Source organism: Microcaecilia unicolor, chromosome 7, assembly GCF_901765095.1.
Source record: "Microcaecilia unicolor chromosome 7, aMicUni1.1, whole genome shotgun sequence".
Classification (NCBI taxonomy): domain Eukaryota; kingdom Metazoa; phylum Chordata; class Amphibia; order Gymnophiona; family Siphonopidae; genus Microcaecilia; species Microcaecilia unicolor.
This window is the reverse complement of record NC_044037.1, coordinates 118,375,475-118,398,797: the sequence shown is the minus strand read 5'-3', so window position 1 is coordinate 118,398,797 and position 23,323 is coordinate 118,375,475. Positions and strand designations below refer to the sequence as shown.

The 23,323-nt window shown below is 45.5% G+C and overlaps 1 protein-coding gene across 1 annotated transcript in view; it reads right to left on the bottom strand.

Moving 5' to 3' along the window:
* SRCAP (Snf2 related CREBBP activator protein) overlaps positions 1–23,323 on the bottom strand; it is a gene marked incomplete at its 5' end in the record, with an annotated part of 948,600 nt that overhangs the window by 146,940 nt on the left and 778,337 nt on the right. The window contains 2 exons of the mRNA XM_030210811.1: positions 16,742–16,856; positions 17,112–17,308. Of these exons, the coding sequence (XP_030066671.1) occupies positions 16,742–16,856; positions 17,112–17,308 (312 nt within the window). The remainder of the gene's footprint in view (positions 1–16,741; positions 16,857–17,111; positions 17,309–23,323) is intronic.

Genomic DNA, 23,323 nt, shown 5'->3' with positions numbered 1-23,323 from the left:
ACGCAAACACACACATAAACACACACACACATACATAAACACACACACAAACACACTCACAAACACACACAAACACACTCACAAACACACAAATGCAAACAAACACGCAAACACACACACACACACATAAACACACACACACACAAACACACACAAACGCAAACACACACACACAGAAACACAAACACACACACACAGAAACACAAACACAAACACACAAGCAAACACACACACACACAAACGCACACACACACACACACACAAACACAGAAACACAAACACACACACAGAAACACAAACACACACAGAAACACAAACACACACACAGAAACACAAACACACACAAACACACAAACGCACACACACACAGAAACACAAACGCGCGCACACACACACAAACATACACATAAACACACACAAAAAAACACACACACAGAAACACAAACACACAAACACACACAGAAACACAAACACAGAAACACAAACACAGAAACACACACAGAAACACAAACACACACACACACAAACACACATACAATCACACAAACACACACATACAAACACACACAAACAGCCTCGACGGTGCACCTCTAAGTGCCCCCCCGCCGCATCGCCACAACAACCCGTGCAACGGGGCATCAGAAAGCCCCTACCCCCCTTCCCTCCTCGCCGCATCACCCAACCCCTCCCCCGCCGCTTCACCAAGCCCCTCCCCCCCACATTGACCGCCTCGCCACCCGCAACTGCTAATACAAACTCTGTCCGGTGGCTGCTGCTGTTTCTATTCAGCAGCAGCAGCCCGTACATAAAGAAAACAAACAAAAAAAAACAACCTCCTAAAACGCACCTCCGTGGAGAACCATCTCACATTGGCTGACATCTCTGCAGCCGCTCCTCCTCTCCCCTCAACGTCAGTACCCCTGCCGGAAGACCCCGGAGAAACGCCGAGACGTCAGAGGGGAGAGGAGGAGCGCATGCTGAGACTTCAGCCAATGTGAGATGCTGCTCAACGGAGGTGCGTTTTAGGAGGATTTTTTTGTTTGTTTTCTTTATGTACGGGCTGCTGCTGAATAGCAGAAGCAGCAGCCGCCGGACACAGTTTGTATTAGCGGTTGCGGGTGGCGAGGGGGGGAGGGGCTTGGTGATGTGCCACGGTGGGGGGGGGGGGGGTTGGGTGATGCGTGAAGGGTGGACAAGGGGCTTTCTTTGGGTGCTGCGCCGGCTGGGGGGGGAAGGGGGGTCTCGCTGGACATGGGTGGCTGGAAGGAAGCAGGGGGAGGGGAGGGTTGCTGCACATGGGTGGCTGCAGGGGGGGCAGGGGAGAGAGGAGGGACGCTGCACATGCGTGCCTGCAGGGGGACAGGAGGGATGCTGAGGGGGGGGGGCCTGAGACCACATGGGTGGCTGCAGGGGGAGCAGGGGAGACAGGAAGGACGCAGCAGGGGGAGAGGAGGGTTGATGGGCATGGGTGGCTGCAGGGGGATGCTGGACATGGGTGGCTGCAGGGGGAACACGGGGAGAGAAGGGTCGCTGCACATGCCTGGCTGCAAGGGGGCAGGGGAGAGGGAGGGGTGAGGGGGTTCCTCACACCACACACGCAGTCACTCATTCTCTGTCTGCCACATACACTCTCACTCACACACTCACTGTCTTTGTCCCTCTCTCTCACAGTGTCACACAGAAACACAAACACTGTCTCTCACACAAACACATACACTCTGTCTCTCTCTCTCTCACATTCTCTCTCTGACACACACGCTCCCATCTCTCACACACGCTCTTTCTGAAACATATACTCCAAGGAAAACCTTGCTAGCGCCCATTTCATTTCTAACAGAAACGGGCCTTTTTTACTAGTAATCAATAACAGGAACTCCAACACATCATTACTTACTAGAGAATCTGGTTTTTTGAATTTATCGAATTGTTTAATCAGTCTGTTTTCTGATTTATTGAATTGATTTTATCCACTATGTTACACATGTTCTTTATGTAACCAATGGTTTTATCTACTCTTGATGGACGATTGTTAGGATGTATTATTGTAAGCCACATTGTGTTTGCAAATAGGTGGGAAAATGTGGGATACAAATGCAACAAATAAATAAATAATAAATAAATGATAACATCAAGACTGGACTACTACAATGCACTATACAATGGTCTGGCGACAAAGGGCCTGCATCAGCTCCAGTTGATTCAGAATGCAGCAAAAAGACTCAGAGAAGGTTGCAAGTGACATGACCACTTTTGTGAAGCGGGACCACATCTGCTCATCTCCAATCTTATGTAACATCTCCTGTCTCCAAGGATCTGTTAAATAAATCTTTAAGAGGTCCCAGCAGGATCCCTCTATGTTACCTCAATAACGCGGACACATCATCCCCAGGGATACCTGAATGCGGAGTCCCCCAAGGATCCCCCCATCACCAACTCTCTTCAACCTAATGATGATACCACTAGCCAAACTCCTAGCCGATCAAAACTTCAATCCCTATATATATGCAGATGATGTCACGATCTCCATCCCATTCAAGCAGGATCTAAACGAAATCACCAACGAGATCAATCAAAGCCTCCAAACCATGCACTCCTGGGCTGATGCGTTCAAATTGAAACTCAATGCAGAGAAAACACAATGCCTTGTACTAACCTCACAACACAACAAAAACATCTACTCCAAAATAACCACACCATACTGTTCTCTTCCTGTTGCGCAAAACCTAAAAATTCTTGGAGTGACTATCAACCGAAACCTCACACTTGATACTCATGTGAAGCATACAACGAAGAGAATGTTCCACTCAATGTGGAAACTCAAAAGAGTAAAATCTTTCTTCCCGAGACATATCTTCCGCACCTTGGTACAGTCAATGGTGATAAGTCACTTGGACTACTGCAATGCACTATATGCTGGCTGCAAAGAACAAACTATCAAAAAAACTCCAAACAGCCCAGAACACAGCCGCCAGACTCATATTTGGAAAAAATAAATATGAAAGTGCTAAACCCCTAAGAGAGAAACTCCACTGGCTCCCACTCAAAGAACGTGTCGAGTTCAAGATCTGCACTATAGTACAAAAAATTATACACGCAGATGCTCCAAGCTACATGCTAAACCTTGTGGACCTGCCTCCCAGAAATGCTGTAAGATCATCCCGCAAATATCTCAATCTGCACTTCCCCAGCTGCAAAGGACTGAAATACAAACTGACACACGCTACTACCTTCTCCTACTTGAGCGGGCAGCTGTGGAATGCTCTACCTACAGACCTGAAAGCTATTGATGATTTAAATAACTTTCGCAAATCTCTGAAAACTCATCTCTTCCAAAAGGCCTACAAGGAAAATACATAGCCTACAAACTACCTCAACAAATCACACAATCACTACAGCTCACCTTTAACTTACCTAACACTTCCTGTCTATCCTCTCTTACCGAATCTTTAAACAATAAGAATTATACTTGTTATCATGAAATGAATATGCTTATCTTCTCTTACCAACATTCAAACTTTACAAATTGTACCTGTTATTACGAAATGATTATGTCATAACCACACTCTGTAAGCCACTTTGAGCCTACAAATAGGTGGGAAAAAGTGGGATACAAATGCAATAAATAAATAAATAAATGTATCCCATTCGGCTTCATGGCTTTGTCTACTTTCATTTTTTCAAGTTGTTCATAAAACTTTCTTCTGTGAATGGTGGGTGTGATATCTACTCCATTCTCATATATACCCTTGGCAGCCAACCACGGTCCTTCTCCAGGATTTTCCTCCATGAACACAGCAGCACATCTACTTTTTTTCTCATTACTCTTCATATAGTGGCAGCTGGCCACTTTGAGTCTTACAATTTTAGCCTTCCTCCAACTTATCTGAAAAAAGTCTTGTTGCCGCTACATTTTTAGCCATTCTTTCGCTAACTTCTTCGTTTCTGTGAGTTTTACCTAGTAATCTTGTCTGTGTTCCTCTTGTGTGTTCTTCTGTATTTCTTGAATGCTGCCTCTTTTGCCTGTACTTTTTTAACCACTACTTTGGAGAATCATATGTTTCCTTTTTCTTTTCTTTACATCAAGATCTGTTGCCATATTAATAGCTGCTTTCAGCTTGGACCATTGTCCTTCTATTTCACCTATGTCTACCCATCCTATCAGCTGTTTCTTTAGATACACCTGTAGCAGGTATTCTCCGAGGACAGCAGGCTATTCATTCTCACATGTGGGCAATGTAATCCTCGTTGCCCTGTGTGGAGCATTAAAAAGCTAATATTGCTTTAAAAGCACATACAGCGTCCCCACCATGTATGCACAAGTGCCTTCCTGCCTGTTGCGAGAGCGCAGGACCAGCAGTACAATACTATAGCATAGAATCAACTCCATCGCCCAGTGCGGAGCATTAAAAAGCTAATATTGCTTTAAAAGCACGCGCAGCATCCCCACCACACATGCGGAAGTGCCTTTCTGCCTGTTGCGAGAGTGCGGGACCAGCAGTACAATACTATAGCATAGAATGAACTTCAAGGGGAGGAGGGAGGGTATGTGAGAATGAAAGGCCTCCTGTCCTTGGAGAATACTTGCTTCAGGTAAGTATCTTCACTTTCTCCGAGAACAAGCGGGCCAAATTCTTACTTTTGGAAATCCTTGGCTACCAGGCTCACCAAAAACAACCACCATAGGTCAATTGGACCTTGCAACAGCAAGGGCAAAATAGTAATTAACCAGAAACTATATACAACTGTGTGAGAGTGCAGCCTGGAACAGAACAAAACAGGTGTGGGTGTGTGTGTGTGCGTGGAGTTGGATTCTAAACTCCAAACAAATATTGCAGAACTGTCTGCCCAAACTGACTATCAGGTTGGGTAGCCTGCTCAAGGCAGTAATGAGATGTGAATGTGTGGACTGAAGACCACGTTGCAGCCTTGCATATTTCTTCAATGAAGGTTGACCTCTAGTGGGCTACCGACGTCAACATGACTAACATTATAAGCCTTAACATGATCCTCAAGAGTCAGCCCAGCTTGAGCAGAAGTGAATGAAATACAACCTGTCAGCTGTGTATTTCCTGATAGCAACCCCCATCCTGTTGGGATCAAAAGAAACAAAACGCTGGGTGGACTGTCTGTAGGATGTAGTCCGCTCCAAGTAAAAGGCCAATGCTCATTTGCAGTCCAAAGTGTGCAGTGCAGTTTTGCCAAGATGGGCATGAGATCTGGGAAAAAATGTTGAAAGAACAATTGACTGGTTTAGATGGAACTCTGACACAACCTTAGGCAGACACTTAAGGTGCACGCAAAGAATTACTCTGTTGTGATGAAATTTAGTGTAAGGTGGATCCGCCACTATGGCCTGAAGCTCACTGACCCTGCAAGTTGAAGTAACAGCCACCAAAAACAAGACTTTCCAGGTCAAGTACTTCAGATGACAGGAATTGAGTGGCTCAAGACGACGAAGTTGAGGTCCCATGACACAGGCAGAGGTTTGACAGGGGGCTATGTAAAAAGCAAACCTCTCATGAAGCAAACAACTAGAGGCTGTCCAGAGATGGACTTATCCCTTACACGGTAATGGTAAGCACTAATCGCAATAAGGTGAACCTTTACAGAGTTGGTTTTGAGATCAGACTCTGAGAGGTATAGAAGGTATTCAAAGCAGGGTCTGTGTAGGGCATGGAAAGGGATCTAGGGCCTTGCCCTCACACCAAACGGCAAACCTCCTCCATTTGAAAGAGTAACACTTTTTAGTGGAATCTTTCCTGGAAGTCAGTAAGACCTTGGAGACACCTTCAGGAAAACGCAAGGAAGCAAATTCTAAGCTCTCAACATCCAGGCTGTGAGGGCCAGAGACTGGAGGTTGGAATGTAGACGAGGTCCCTCATTCTGCACGATGAGAATCGGAAAACAGGTTCTTTAGAGGACAACTCCAGAAGAAGCGGGAAGCAGATCTGCCTGGGCGAGTATAGAGCAATCAGGATCATGGTTCTACAGTCTTGCTTGAGTTTCAGAAAAGTCATTCCCACAAGGAGGATGAAAAGACACACACACAGAAGACTGGTACCCCAATGAAGGAGGAAGGCATCTGATGGTAGCCAGTTGTGGGCTTGGAGCAGTACCAAGGGACTTTGTGATTGAAATGTGTGGCAAAGAGGTCCACAGAGGGGGTGCCCCACACTTGGAAAATCTTGTGGGGAACACCCAAGCTGAGGGACCACTCACTCAAGTGAGCTCCCCAGCTCACAGGGGAATACATTCATCGTCAGCACCTTTTCAGGCTGAGGAATTTGGAATGGATGTCCTACAGTCAAATTGGATCGAACATAGAGGCCTGATACATCTTCTGCCCAAAAGAATCCATGGTTCTAGCTTCTCTGCCAGCGGGCGCTGAAACACAATCCCTAGAACTCCTGGCTCTTTTGCGCGCAATTCCAAGCAGTGATGAGGCAACTGGGGCCTATCAAACCCAGAGGAGCTCTGGATCCAGTACACTGTGTATATTCTTAGGGAGGACAGGGACCGACAGTGTGGACTCCTAGTTCACCTGAATATCCCACAGGATCTTGTGAAGTGGGACCATCACAGCCTCTCTAGGACAGGAATCGTAGTCCAGGACCTTGAACATCTCAGCCCTGGGCTTGTCCTCTGTCTCTAAACAAATTGGAATGGCCACTTTCCTGAAAAAATATGGAAAGCAAAGGCTCTCAGGTGGAGATTTTCCTTCTTTCCTCAGGAGGGGAGGGATCATATGGGATACCATAGGACTCTTCCTCTGAGCGTGGATCCTCATCAGATTCTCATGAGTGCTCCTCATCGGTGTCGGCAAAGAACTCCTTACGGGAGGGCAAAGACCGAACCTGCCTTGATATAAGGAGGAACCATGGTCTTGAGATGGGCAACAAGGTGTCTGCTCCACGCTCGACTTTAGCTCATATCACCCACTTGGACATTTGAAACACTATCCATTTGTGAGCTCTAGATCCATCAACACCCCTTCCCTTGGGGGTTCCATTTGTCTGAGCAGAGCACTTTGGCAGGCATCCAAGATCCCTCTGCTTTACAGTTCTGCAGATAGGATGTTAAAAACCTCTGTCCAACAGGCTATAAGATCTTTTTATCATCAAGTAAAGGGAAAAAGGGTGGAGGTATAGGTGTCATCGACAAGGATTTTTTTAAGGTGGATATTTTAGAGTCGTTAAGTTTGCCATTTTCAGATATATTTACATATAAAGTAGTTGATAATACATTATTGGGCCCTCTACAAATCAATTTTGTTTTACTATCCTCCAGGTAAATAGTTTTTAGTTAAAGATGATTTTTATGATTTAGTGATTAGGAATGCACTGAATTCAGAGAACAATCCAATATTAGGAGATGTAAATTTACATTTAGAATCCCTTAATGATCCTAAGGTACATGATCTTAACACTTTTTTTTAGAGAATTTAGAGTTATAATTACCATTAATACAAGCAATCCATGAAAAGGGCAACCAGTTAGATCTTATTGCCTAATAATTCAAGTAACAGTTTTTTTCTGACTGTGTATGTTCACCTACTCTATGGTACAGTCATTATTTGCTCCAATTTATTGTTAATCGGAAAGAACTAGAATCAAGAAAGAAGTCTAAGCCTTTCCACATAGGGAAGTCGTCCCATTCCCTTTTATCATTTTTGTCGCCCTTCTCTGCACCTTTTTTTAATTCCACTATATCTTTTTTGAGATGCGGCGACCAGAATTGAACATAATATTTGCGGTGCGGTTGCACCACGGAGCGATACAAAAGCATTATAACATCCTCATTTTTGTTTTCCATTCCTTTCCTAACAATACCTAACATTCTATTTGCTTTCTTAGCCGCCGCCGCAAACTGAGCAGAAGGTTTCAACGTATCATCGATGACGACACCTAGATCCCTTTCTTGGTCCGTGACTCCTAATGTGGAACCTTGCATGACGTAGCTATAATTCGGGTTCCTCTTTCCCACATGCATCACTTTGCACTTGCTCACATTCGTCATCTGCCATTTAGATGCCCAGTCTCCCAGTCTTGCAAGGTCCTCTTGTAATTTTTCACAATCCTCCCACGATTTAACGACTTTGAATAACTTTGAGTCATCAGCAAATTTAATTACTCACTAGTTACTCCCATCTCTAGGTCATTTATAAATATGTTAAAAAGCAGTAGTCCCAGCACAAGACCCCTGGGGAACCCCACTAACTACCCTTCTCCATTGAGAATACTGACCATTTAACCCTACTCTCTGTTTTCTATCTTTTAACCCGTTTTTAATCCACAATAGGACACTACCTCCTATCCTACGATTCTCCAATTTCTTCTGGAGTCTTTCATGAGGTACTTTGTCAAACACCTTCTGAAAATCCAGGTACACAGTATCAACCGGCTCACCTTTATCCACATGTTTGTTCATCCCTTCAAAGAAATGTAATAGACTGGTGAGGCAAGATTTCCCTTCACTAAATCCATGTTGCCTTTGTCTCATTAATCCATGCTTTTGAATATGCTCTGTAATTTTGTTCTTTACAATAGTCTCTACCATTTTGCCTGGCACCAACGTAAGACTCACCGGTCTATAATTTCTCGGATCTCCTTTGGAAGGTAAAATTATGTATCATACCTGATAATTTTCTTTCCATTAATCATAGCTGATCAATCCATAGACTGGTGGGTTGTGTCCATCTACCAGCAGGTGGAGATAGAGAGCAAACTTTTGCCTCCCTATATGTGGTCATGTGCTGCCGGAAACTCCTCAGTATGTCGATATCAAAGCTCCATCCGCAGGACTCAGCACTTAGAGAATTACACCCACAAAGGGACACTCTGCCCAGCTCACCACCGCCGAAACGGGGGGGGGAATTAACCCAGCTCATCCCCACACAAGTGGGGGAGGGGAATCCGTCCAGCTCATCCCCGCGGAGCGGGGGGAGGGACACCACACCCGCCGATGCGGGGGGATCTGGCTTATCCTGCAACCGCAACCGCGGGAGGAGCTGACTGACCCTAACACCCGCCGAAGCGGGAGGGGTACAAAACTGCCCTACAGCCGCACGAAGCGGGAGGGAGTGCCGGCAGAATTTAAGTCTCAATCCAGCCCGTAAAACGGAGGGGAGAGGAATGCAGCAGCTCACTGTAACACAAACTCGTCTCAACTCTTGAAGAATCCAAGTGAAAAAACTTGAACACGAAGTCCTCCTGAAGGAACTGACGACTAAACTTGAACCTAAAATTCAACCAGAATATAAACAGTACAGATATCTGGGAGGGGCTATGGATTGATCAGCTATGATTAATGGAAAGAAAATTATCAGGTATGATACATAATTTTACCTTCCATATCATCATGCTGATCAATCCATAGACTGGTGGGATGTACCGAAGCAGTACTCACCCAGGGCGGGACATTGAAATCCCTGACCTCAACACTGAAGCTCCAAACCGGGCCTCCGCCCGAGCAGCCACAGTCAAGCGGTAATGCTTGGAGAATGTATGGGCCGATGCCCAAGTTGCCGCCTTGCATATCTCTGCCAAGGAGACGGACCCGGCCTCTGCCATCGAGGCCGCCTGAGCTCTAGTGGAGTGAGCCTTCAGCTGGATAGGCGGCACCTTCCCTGTAGCCACCTATGCCACTGCCATGGCTTCCTTGACCCATCTTGCCACTGTAGGCTTAGCAGCCTGCAGACCCTTACGAGGACCTGCAAACAGGACAAACAGATGATCCGATTTCCGGAACCATTGGTCACTTCCAAGTATCTGATGATGACCCGTCTCACATCCAGATATTCAAGAGCAGAATACTCTTCTGGGTAGTCCTCCCTACGAAAGGAAGGGAGACAGAGCTGCTGACTCACATGGAAGCGAGAAACAATCTTGGGTAGGAAGGACGGCACTGTGCGAATAGTCACTCCTGCCTCAGTGAACTGCAGAAAAGGCTCTCGACAAGAGAGTGCCTGGAGCTCGGAAACTCTTCTGGCTGAAGTGATAGCCACCAAAAAGACTGCTTTCAACGTCAGGTCTTTCAGAGATGCCCTCGACAAGGGTTCAAAAGGCGGCTTTTGCAAGGCTCTTAGCATCACGCAGGCACCACTGAGTGCAGAGGAGGGTGCAGGTGATTAACTCCCTTGAGGAAACGCACCACATCCAGCTGCGAAGCCAAGGAAGCACCCTTCAGGCGGCCCCTGAAGCAAGCCAGGGCCGCTACCTGGACTTTCAGGGAACTGAGCGACAGGCCTTTCTCCAGACCTTCTTGCAGGAACGCCAGCACTGAAGAAATTGGAGCAGTAAATGGAGAAAATGAACCTGCTTCACACCACGCTGCAAAGGTACGCCAAACCCTGGCGTAAGCAGTAGAAGTAGAGCGCTACCTCGCTCTCAGCAGAGTGGCGATGACCTTGTCGGAGAAGCCCTTCTTCCTCAGACTCTGCCGCTCAATAGCCAGGCCGTAAGACCAAAGGGGGAGGAATCCTCCATCACCACGGGACCCTGCTCCACTGGCAGTCGCAGAGGTTCGTCCACTGAGAGCCTGATCAAGTCCGCATACCAGGGACGTCTGGGCCAATCCGGACCCACCAGGATTATCCGGCCCGGATGCTTTGCCACCCGGTCTAGCACCCTGCCCAACATGGGCCAGGGCGGGAACACATAGAGAATCTCTTGTGTCGGCCACTGTTGGAGAAGAGCATCTCTCCCAGGGATCGAGGGTCCCGTCCTCTGCTGAAAAAGCGCGGCAGTTGGCAATTGGCCGATGACGCCATCAGATCTAGGCTCGGCTGGCCCCAGCGCTTCGTGATGTCCAAGAACGCCTGAGCAGATAGCTGCCACTCTCCGGGCTCCAAGGTATGGCGACTGAGAAAGTCCGCCTTGACATTCATGACCCCGGCAATGTGGGCCGCTGACAGCTGTTCCAGGTTCGCTTCTGCCCACTGGCATAGATTCATGGCCTCCTTGGCTAGAGGGGCGCTCTTGGTACCTCCCTGGCGGTTGACATAGGCCACAGCCGTGGCATTGTCCGACAGGACCCGTACAGGCTTCAACGCCAGTACCGGGATGAACTCCAAAAGCGCCAACCGAATGGCTCTGAGTTCCAGGAGGTTGATAGACCACTTTGCCTCTGCAGGAGACCAGAGCCCCTGCGCTGTCCTTCCCAAGCAGTGGGCTCCCCAGCCCGACAAAGAGGCGTCCGTCGTGACGACAATCCACTCCGGGGTCACCAGAGGCATTCCTGCAGACAACTTGTCTGTCTGCATCCACCAGCTCAGCGCCTTGCGCACTGCTGGGTCCAAGGGAAGGCGCACAGCATAATCCTCCGACATCGGAGTCCAGCGCTGCAGCAGAGAGTGTTGTAGTGGTCTCATATGAGCCCTGGCCCAGGGCACTACTTCCATCGTGGCCGTCATAGCCCAACAGCTGCACATAGTCCCAAGCCCGAAGAGGAGAGGCTACTAGGAACTGGTCCATCTGAGCCTGAAGCTTGACAATCCGATTGTCTGGCAGGAACACTCTGCCCACTTGGGTGTCGAATCGAACTCCCAGATACTCCAGGGACTGAGTCGGGCGCAGCTGGCTTTTCTCCCAGTTGATGATCCACCCCAGGGAGCTCAAAAGAGCAACCACCCGGTTCACAGCTTTGCCGCACTCTGCATAAGAGGGGGCTCGGATCAACCAGTCGTCCAGATAAGGATGGACTTGTACTCCTTCCTTCCTCAGGAAGGCCGCGATGACCACAATTACTTTGGAGAAGGTCCGCGGAGCAGTAGCCAACCCGAACGGGAGGGCTCTGAACTGGAAGTGTCGGCCCAGTACTGCAAAACGCAGAAAGCGTTGATGAGGAGGCCAGATGGGAATATGCAAGTCCGCTTCCTTGATGTCCAAGGATGCCAGGAACTCTCCTGCCTTCACTGCCGCTATAACAGAGCGGAGGGTCTCCATGCGAAAGTGCCTGATTGACCCCTTTGAGGTCGAGGATAGGCCGTACAGAACCTCCTTTCTTTGGTACCACAAAGTAAATGGAGTAACGTCCCTTGCCAAGCTGATTTTCTGGCACCGGAACGACCGCACCCAGGCGGATCAGATTGTCCAAGGTCTGCTGCACTGCCACAGCTTTGACCGGAGACTTGCAGGGAGAGAGTACAAACCCGTCTCTTAAGGGTCGGCAGAACTCTAGCTTGTAGCCGTCTCTGATGACTTCCAGCACCCAAGCGTCTGAAGTGATTGTGGTCCACTCGTCCAGAACCGAGGACAGCCGTCCTCCAATCTGCACTGGAGCGTGGACCAAGGCCCCGTCATTGGGTACAAGACCCTACGGGAAAACCGGAGGGAGCACCTCCGGGACGGCGGTCTCTGCGAAAGGAATGCTGCTTGGGGGAGAAGTTCCTCTTGAAGGAAGAGGGGGCAGAGGAGCCTGACCTGCCCGGGCGGTACCGACGGGCTTCCTGAAACCGTCCTCTGGAGGTACCGGGGCGAGCACTAGCCCGAGCCCTGACCTCTGGTAACTTCTTGCCCTTAGACGTGCCGAAATCGGTCACAATTTTGTCCAGCTCGACCCCAAAGAGCAGCTTGCCTTTAAAAGGCAATCTAGCCAGGCGGGATTTAGAGGCGTGGTCAGCAGACCTATGCTTCAGCCAAAGCCACCGCCGCGCAGAGATTGTCTGAGCCATGCCTTTAGCTGAGGCCCTCAAGACATCATACAGCAAGTCTGCCAAAAAGGCTAAGCCCGATTCCAGGGCCAGCCAATCAGCCCTCAAGGAATGATCCGAGGGGGAAGCCCGCTGCACCATAGACAGGCACGCCCTGGCCACATAGGAGCCGCAAACCGAGGCCTGCAAACTTAAAGCAGCCGCCTCAAAGGACGACCTTAAGGCCGCCTCCAATCTTCTGTCTTGGGCGTCCTTTAGGGCCATGCCACCTTCCACCGGCAACGCCGTTTTCTTAGTCACCGCAGTGATTAAAGAATCCACGGTAGGCCACAGATAGGCCTCACGTTCACTTTCAGGCAAAGGATAGAGGCGGGACATAGCCCTAGCCACTTTAAGGCTCGCTTCCGGGACATCCCATTGAGCCGAAATTAAGGTGTGCATGGCATCATGCACGTGGAAGGTTCTATGCGGGCGCTTCGTCCCCAGCATAATGGCAGAGCCAACAGGGGCTGAGGGAGAGACGTCCTCCGGAGAGGAAATCTTCAAAATGCCCATGGCCTGCATTAACAGGTTGGGCAAATCCTCTGAGCTAAAGAGCCGCGCTGCAGAGGGGTCATCCGCTCCATCCGAGCGGGGATCCGTCTCCTCCAAGGAATCCGCAAAGGACCGTTGGGAGAACTCAGATACGCTGCCCTCATCTACATCGGAGGAGACAAAGTCCTCCAAGGCCTGGGAATCAACCCGAGGGCGTTTACCTCCGGGGCCTCAACCTCTTTACCAGACGAGGGAGCAGGGGCAGCGTTTTGCATAAGGGAGGCCTGATGCAGCAGCAAAACAAACTCGGGGGAGAAAACCCCCCAGACTGGTGCACTTCCGCAGCCTGGGCTACAGCCCTAGACGCACCCTCAACCGGCGCTCGCAAGAGCGGGGGAGAGACATGCTGCGCATCCAAGATGGCGTCCGGCGCGACACTCCGCGAAGGAGCCGCGCGGGAAAAAAACGGCGCTTAACTTTAGCCGCTTTTGTGCCGTCGCCCAAATTAAGGGCGTTCATGGCATCAATGTCTCCCACCTCAAGGGCGGCCCAAGAAGAAGCCGTCCGAGCCGCGTGGCCGGCCAATATGGCGGAGGCGAGCCGCGGGGGATGGGCGTTTATGGCGGGAAAAAACCGCCACAACCGAAGGAAGGACCGGGACACTCATCGGTCACGAAACTGTCACCCAACAAGGGCGATCAGACTTTAAGACCCCCGCATCCCCTCTAGAAGCGCACACGCGATCCAGGGAGCGACTCTTTGCGCCCTCGCCCTCCGACGCCATAGGCCACGTGGAGACCAATCTGGGAACCCCCTGCCCGCTATAAAAGGTAAAAATTACCTGCTTTCCGCTCCGAGCTGTAACGACCTGGTGTCCCAGTGAGTAGCTGCAATAAACGTTTAAATAAACGTCGAAATAAACGCCTTTAAGGACGTTCAAAATTTTTTTTTTTTTTTTTTCAACGGAGCCAGCGGGAGGGGGGAGAAAAGGAGGGACCTGGCGCCACCAGGTTTGCACTTGCTCAAGAAGAGCCCTCAACCCCAGGCACTCAACAAAACCTAAAAATTAGGCTTGGAGGCCTAGCCAGAGCTGCTGCTGTGTGTGACCACCACCTGCTGAGATAGAGAACATACTGGGGAGTTTCCGGCAGCACATGACCACATATAGGGAGGCAAAAGTTTGCTCTCTATCTCCACCTGCTGGTAGATGGACACAACCCACCAGTCTATGGATTGATCAGCATGATGATATGGAACCTTTGTTAAAATTCGGCGTTATGTTGGCCACCCTCCAACCTTTCGGTACCACGCTCGATTTTAAGGATAAATTACATATTACTAACAATAGTTCTGCAAGTTCATTTTTCAATTCTATCAGTACTCTGGGATGAATACCATCCGGTCCAGGAGATTTGCTACTCTTCAATTTGTCAAATTGCCCCATTACATCCTCTAGGTCTATAGAGATTTCATTCAGTTTCTCCGACTCGTCAGCTTGGTTCAAATACCATTTCTGGCGCCGGTATCTATGTCTCCCAAATCTTCTTCGGTGAAGGCCGAAGGAAAGAATTCATTTAATCTCTCCGCTACGGGTTTGTCTTCCCTGATCGCCCCTTTTTTACACCTTAGTCATCTAGCAGTCCAACTGATTCTTTTGCCGGCTTCCTGCTTTTAATATACCTAAAAAAAATGTTTTACTATGTGTTTTTGCCTCCAATGCAATCCTTTTTTCAAAGTCCCTCTTTGCCTTCCTTATCAGCGCTTTGCATTTGACTTGACATTCCTTATGCTACAACCCCAAAGTTACCCCCCTACCAGACTAACCTCCTTAGTAGTGGAGTTCAGGTGAAAGTGCCCCCCACCACCACTGCAACAAAACCCTCTCCCACCCTTTTGGGCCTACCTTAATAGGATTGGTGGTGGTTAGTGGTGCTGGTACCTAAATCCAAAACCTCATGCTACTACTGCTAGGGATCATGTTTCTGTATAGTTGGGTTGTGAAGTAACTTAAAGAGGGGGGGGGGGGGGAACCCTATATCACTAATGTTTTTGGCTGGTGCCAATCCTTGTGCAATGTAGACCAGGAGTATCAGGTTGCAGTTTAGCATCCCAATGCTCCAGAGCTGCTGGACTAATGCTGCTTGTGAGGTGGCTCACAAGCAGCACTGCTTCTTTACCACAGAAATCAGCAAAACTGCAGTACAGAGACACTGCAGGATGACGACTCCAGCAGTAATCAAGGTATGGTAAAGGCTTGCCTTTTACCACACTTTGACAATTTCCCTCCTTTAAAATGTATTTCATTTTTTAAGATGCACTTTCATTATCCCATTCCATTTTTTTTAAGCAATTAAAGAAAATACAATTAAAACGCATTTGCCTTCTATGACAGTGGTTCCCAAACTTGGTCCTGGAGGCACCCCAACCATTCAGGTTTTCAGAATACCCATAATGATTATTCATGAGAGATTTGCATGCAGTGGAGGCAATGCATACAAATCTCTCTTATGAATATTCATTGTGGATATCCTGAAAACCTGACTAACTGGGGTGCCTCCAGGATCAGGTTTGGGAACCACTGTTCTATGCATTTCCCACTGGTGTGCATGTCTATTTACATAAACTGTGCTTCTGGACATTATCTTACTGTTAAAAGCATATAGGTTGTGTATCAAGTATATGCATCATGTCTGTGGCAGACAGATGGGGGGTGTTCTTTGAGTGGTGGGAGTGGATCTATATATATCTACTTCCTTATACTAGTTGTTATGGAAACATGATGTTTCCTGCTGAGACTAACAGGAAGATTTAATTTAATAATTTACATAGTGCCTCTGTAGAAGGCTGCAATAATGTTTCTCAAGCTGGCCCTGGAGTACTCCATTTTTTTCAAGTCTGATTTTTGGGATAACCACCATGAATATTTGCATACAATACCTTCACTGCATGCAGATCTCTCTCATGCATATTTATGGTGGTTAATTCGAAAATCAGACTGGTTAGGTTGTACGCCAAGACCAACTTGAGAAAATGTGATGCTCCACAGTAAACATGAGTAACTTACAGCAGCATCATACAAAATAAAATGAAAATAATCTATAACATACCGAATTTGTATTGACAGAATAAGAAAATGGAAAAGGAAATGCAGTTTTATGCCTTATAACAGGCTAGTGGTGTCCTCTATATTCCTCAAAGCTAACCCAATGGCACTAACTATTGGAAGAATGAAACCAAATAAAATAAAAATCACAGTCTCTCTAAAACAGAGTTGAAATTTCCTTCTCAGTTCCCTTTGGAAGTTAATTATAGACACTCACCCAGTGGTTCCCAAACCTGGTCCTGGAGGCACCCCAGTCAGTCAGTTATTCAGTATATTCACAATGAATATTCATGAGATAGATCTGCATACAGTGGCGCTAGTGCATGCAAATCTCTCTCATGAATATTCGTTGTAAGTATCCTGAAAACATGACTGGCTGGGGTGCCTCCAGGACCAGGTTTGGGAACCACTGCTCTAACCCTTTGCCCTGCCCTTCAATAAATGACTCTCATTACCTGTCTGAAATAAGCTGTGGTAAAATTGCCCCCCTCGATGGCCATGTCACCCAGCATCCGTTTTTGATTGGCTTTCTTCAGGATGTTCTCCTCCACTGTCCTTTCACTGATCAGCCTGTAGGGAGGTGAATATCTTACTCTTAAATTATTACATAAATAGAATTTTAAATAGAAGCGAGTAGAAAAGATCAGCAGCTTTAAAAACTAATATGAGAATTGTAAAATTAACACACAAAATTGTATGCTGATGTAAATTAGAATTGCAAAACCATTTTGTAGACCTTACTGTTCACAACTGTGCTGCAAATGAATTAAATGTGATTTAAATCTCTCAGCACATACTCTTTCTACAACCCTCTCTTGTACAGACCTGTAAATGTGCACATCTCTAGTCTGTCCAATACGATGACAGCGATCTTGTGCCTGGGCATCCATAGTAGGGTTCCAGTCACTGTCATAGAATATCACAGTATCGGCACCTGTCAGGTTGACGCCTACACCACCACTGCGTGTGGATAGAATGAAGCAGAAGATACGTTTGTCCGCATTGAAGCGCTCCATGAGAGCCTAGGAAAATTAAAGGGGGAGGGGGGTTGTGAAATAGCTGTTAATTATTACATTAAAACCTATAACAAATATTTCAGATTTTCTCAAAACTAGACCAGTCAGGTATGACCTACAGTACATTTACTAACATGTCAAGTTCCAATACTATCCATTTCTTCTTAGAGCTTCCTTTTCAATTACAATGCTGGGAAATAAAATGAAGATTTGAGAAGTTTCTGGTGCCTTGTCTTGGAATAAACTTCAATCACCAGGAAAAGTAATGGATCTACCAATGACAGGTTTAACAACTTCTGGAAATCAATGCTGTTGGGTTCTGCTTCAGTCATGTTTCAGGAAGCAAGTGAAAGCTTGGCTCTTTTCCCAAGCCTTTAATACAATTGGCAACTATCCCTCAAACCACACCTGAACTAGCTTGCTGCACAGATCCTCATATTTTATTCAACTGTGCATATAATTTGCCTTCAGTTTAGCCACCCAAGTATTATCCCAATGACTTTATACTACCCATCTTGTCCCATCTATATATCTCAACTCGTCTACTTTGCTACCTCTTACGACTTTTCATTGTACTGTACGAACCGCGCTAGCATCACTTGTTATTTGAATGTTCTAATGTGTGCCTCTTAAGGTGTTTCATCTTTATTGTGAATATCATATCTACTCTATATGAATGTTCATCCATACAGCCTATTATGGAATCATTCATACTCTGTGACATTTATATTTCTTTTAAATGTTCATATTTCTGATACTATGGGACTCATTTTCAAAGCACTTAGACTTACAAAGTTCCACAGGTTACTATGGAACTTTGTAAGTCTAAGTGCTTTGAAAATACACCTCCATATCATTCAGTTTGCCAACAATATGGAATGAATTGCCAAGATATCTTAAAAATGAACGACATACACTAACATTTAAATGCCAGCTGAAAATACATTTGTTATGCCTGGCATATCAAGCATCAGATGATGCTACGTTTTTGATTTATTTAGATTCTGCTCACACCTTTTTCACTAGTACTTCAAGGTGAGTTACATTGAGGTACACTGAATATTTCTCTGTCCCAGGAGGGCTCACAATCTAAGTTTGTACCTGAGGCAATGGAGGGTTAAGTGACTTGCCCAAGATCACAAGGAGCAGCAGTGGGATTTGTCCTTGATTTTCACCTTGCATTACTTAAATGGCCTGGATGTTATATTCTGGTATAACTGTGTATTATTGTGTATTTACAAGATTTTATGTATTAATATATGATATGATTTTATGTATGTATTTTTGTAAGCCTTAAGCCGCCTTGGACAAAGGCAGATTAAAAATCATAAATCCAATCCAATCTCCAAGTTTATCTCATTTATGTCTATATTTGATCATTTTACTATTATGCTGTAAATATTGTGTCAAGCTGTACAACACTTTGGGTGAATCTCTTCATAAAGATGGTTAATAAATTCCAATAAATTAACTATTTTGCTAAAAATCTCATAAAAATCACCTATGTACATGAAATCAAGAAGAAATGTTTCAAAATTTCGGGTTAGCGTGTCTGTGGATATGGCCTCATCCTTTTAGCAAAAGGTTAAAACAATAACTATCACATCTATAGCGCACTGGTTTTAATGGGGGCAATTTTGAAAGCTATCAGTAATGATTCTGCAGGTACATTTCCCCTTGAAAATGGCATGTATAAATTTGACAGCATAATCTATGATCCAACTTAAATATGCCTCCAGAAACACCTAGACCAAATGTACTATAGCTAAAAGTATGTGCAATGTAAATCTTGTATGTACCTGGAAAGGGGTTGGATACTCTCCAAAAGACAATTGAACTTAAGTAAAAATGTTTTTTTTTTTTTTTATTATTATTCTTTATTAATTTCAAATTATACACCAAGTATTACACTGGTAAAGAAAAGGTACATTTGTCCATAATTTTTAAAAGAAATATTTAAAAAAAAATATATATATATAATGAATCCTGACAAGTACACACTAGTCCTCAAATTAGACCAAGATTTACAATAACGGAGAATATAGTACAATTTTACAGAAAATAAAAACCGGTCTGTGGTTTTTCCCTTTTCTATTCAAGCATGTTCTTTTCACTTCAAAGATCTTTTAGCAGTATAAATTCACTAAGTTGTACAGATTCAGAAAAAACATATTTGACCGATTCGATAACCAGACAATGCACTTACAAGGATAAGTAAGAAAAAATGTTGCACCTAGCTGGAGAACTCCTGGTTTCAATAATAAAAACTGTCTGCGTCTTTTTTGAGTCTCCTTAGAGACATCAGGAAATATACATATCTTAAAGCCCATAAATTCTTTTTCTCTATTTTTAAAATATTTCTTCATGACCATAATTTTATCAATAGGAATAGCTAAGGTTACTAACAATGTAGCCGGGGCTACTAAGTCCTCTGTTGGTGTCTCCAAAATCGCTGATACGTCAAGTGGTTCCTCTTGTTGTTGTATAGAGGGCCCAGATTTCGCTTGCTGTAGATAATAAACTTGACTCATAGGTGGAAAATTTTCATTTGTGAATCCTAAAATTTCTTTCATATATCTGGCTAACATTTCTCTTGGAGGAATAGTTACAGCTCTCGGAAAGTTCAGAAGTCTTAAATTGTTTACTCTTTGAGAGTTTTCCAGATTTTCGATTTTTTTCCTCATATTAGTAAAGTCTCTTATCATACTAATTTGTACCTCCTGCGTTTTTTCCACTTGTTGTACCGAGGTCTTAGATTTTCCCTTTAACTCTTTTTTCTCTCTTTCCATTGATTCAACATTTTTTTCTTTTACTCATGACTCCAAGTCCAATATTTGTGGGCACAGTACTTTCCCTAAATTAGCAATCAAGCCCCATAAACTTTCCAGGGTAATCTCCGCTGGTTTATCTTGAAGGAAAATCAAAGTACCTTGTCTTTGTGTCTCCTCGGCCAATGTCTTCTCTGCTTCTGTATTAGCAATAACCGCCAATCTTCCTCCCGCAAGCTGAACACTATTTTCCAGGCTTGAACGAGGGCTCTCAACTCCTTCCGCCCCTCGACTCTCCGTCGATAGGTCATTTCTCCCCAGAAGCTCCGCCGTTGGCCCAATTCCTGGGTACTTCGGAGACGACGCCAAGACCGGAGAGAGAACAGCCTGGGGTTGCGGAGGGGGGTGCTCGTTGGTCAGGACTAAGGGTGACATCATGCACAGACGGCGTCTCAGTTCCTCCGTTTGTCCCGGACGCTGCCAGCGTGCTGCCCTCCAAAATTCCAAAAACCTCCGGTCTCCGCAGATATGCATCTAGAGGGCCGACCTGTGAGGAGGCAAGTCGACCTGGGGGAACAGTGGCTGTTGACTTGCCTCTGCGCTTTGGCATTTCGCAAGAAAAAAATCAGAGCGTGGAGACCTGCGACCGGTTCAGGCGGCCATCTTGGATCGAATGAGTAAAAATGGTTTTTGAAAATTGCCTTCAGCTAATTTTACATGTGCCTATGTGAAAAATCCAAAAAGGTGCCCATTTCATAAAGACACCCTAATTGCCTCTATGTCTTTATAAAACAGGACCTACAATCACCCCCAGTAGCACACAAATGCTCTTGTACATACACTGATTTTATAAAATATGTATGTACATCACAACTATTCCTATTCTACCTAAATTACCTTTTGGGAATGCCTATCTGCTGCACACCATGCCAACTAATTAGCACACATATTTATATACATGTTTTCATTTGAACAATTTTATAAATACCATTTTCTATATGTAAACCATACTGAATGTGTGGATAATGCTTTATAGAATCACCCCCAATATAAACGGACCATATTGAACATGCTGGTCTTCAGTTCCCATTCCCCCAGTTCCAAGGTCAAACAAATCTGCTAATTTGTTTATATGTTCAGAAATCCTACAATGTGAAAATCTGAGAAAGTTGTTTTTAATGCTGTCTAATTTATGTAAGTCATGAATTTAAAGACACTTTTGCATGGTTGAAAATCCATTTAACTGTCTTCAGTTAATCTACATATTTAATTATTTTATGCACATGGGTCTTGACTAAGCTTCTGAAAATTTAACTTTTTATGCAATCTTCATTCAGGTATGTGACTTCCACTAAATTGTCTGACAAATAGCTGATGGCGATCAGCATTTTGCTAACCGGCACTGGCATTAAATCCAGAAATTCAATGCCGGGACGTGTCTAGGCACTGGCGTTGAATTTCTGGATCTGGCTAACACATAGCTAGATAAGTGTGATATTCAGCACTTAACTGGCTCTGGGTTACTACATAAAGATAGGACTCACTTTTATGCAATACCATTTATGCAGTTAACCTGGCCGGTTAAGTGTTGAATATTGGCACTTAACAGGCCAAGTGCCGACTCCGCCCCGGAACGCCCCCCAAATAGCTGGTTTTAGTTCAATGTTAAATGGTTAGTTTCGGCGGCACTAATTATATAAGTACATATATAAGTACATAAGTAATGCCATACTGGGAAAATGTTCTTCAGCATGTGGAAATTGAAAAGGATAAGACCATTCTTCCCAAGATTCGTCTTCCGCAGCCTAGTGCAATCCCTCGTCCTCAGCCACTTGGATTACTGCAACTCATTATATGCAGGCTGCAAAGAGCAAATACTGAAGAAGCTTCAAACAGCCCAGAACACAGCAGCCAGGCTCATCCTCGGAAAACCTAAATATGAAAGGGCAAAACCACTACGTGAGAGACTACATTGGCTTCCACTCAAGGACCGCGTTACTTTTAAAATTTGCACGTTAGTCCATAAGATTATTCACGGTGAAGCCCCAGCGTACATGACTGATTTAATAGACCTACCACCCAGAAACGCCAAAAGATCATCCCGAACTCACCTCAACCTTCACTACCCCACTTGCAAGAGGTTGAAGTACAAGACGATACACGCGTCAACCTTTTCCTACATGAGCACGAAGTCTTGGAATACACTTCCGCGCAACCTAAGAACGATTAGCGAACAAGCCTCCTTCCGTAAACTACTGAAGACTCACCTGTTTGAACAAACTTACGGAAAGAGCCAAAACACTTAGAAACCACACTCACTGTTCACCAACCCAATACACATCCACTTCTGATCCCCCATCCCTCTATCCAGTCAATCATTCACTTACTCACGGAACAATGTACATTATATACCTAGGTTTCTAACAATGCCCTTTTTTCCCATTGTCTCCTTCTAATGTTTCCATGTTGATGTCCCATTGTTATACTCCCATTGATATTCGAATGTCTCGCACAACTCTGTTCAATGTAATCCATAACTTAGTCGTATCAAATGTATTTCTATTATTCATGTCTTATTGTAAGCCACACTGAGCCCGCAAATAGGTGGGAAAATGTGGGATACAAATGCAATAAATAAATAAATAAATAAAAATACTGGGAAAAGACCAAGGGTCCATCGAGCCCAGCATCCTGTCCACGACAGCGGCCAATCCAGGCCAAGGGCACCTGGCAAGCTTCCCAAACGTACAAACATTCTATACATGTTATTCCTGGAATTTTGGAGTTTTCCAAGTCCGTTTAGTAGCGGTTTATGGACTTGTCCTTTAGGAAACCGTCCAACCCCTTTTTAAACTCTGCTAAGCTAACCGCCTTCACCACTTTCTCCGGCAACGAATTCCAGAGTTTAATTACACGTTGGGTGAAGAATCATTTTCTCCAATTTGTTTTAAATTTACTACACTGTAGTTTCATCGCATGCCCCCTAGTCCTAGTATTTTTGGAAAGCGTGAACAGACGCTTCACATCCACCTGTTCCACTCCACTCATTATTTTATATACCTCTATCATGTCTCCCCTCAGCCGTCTCTTCTCCAAGCTGTATAGCCCTAGCCTCCTTAGTCTTTCTTCATAGGGAAGTCGTCCCATCCCCGCTATCATTTTAGTCGCCCTTCGCTGCACCTTTTCCAATTCTACTATATCTTTCTTGAGATGCGGCGACCAGAATTGAACACAATACTCAAGGTGCGGTCGC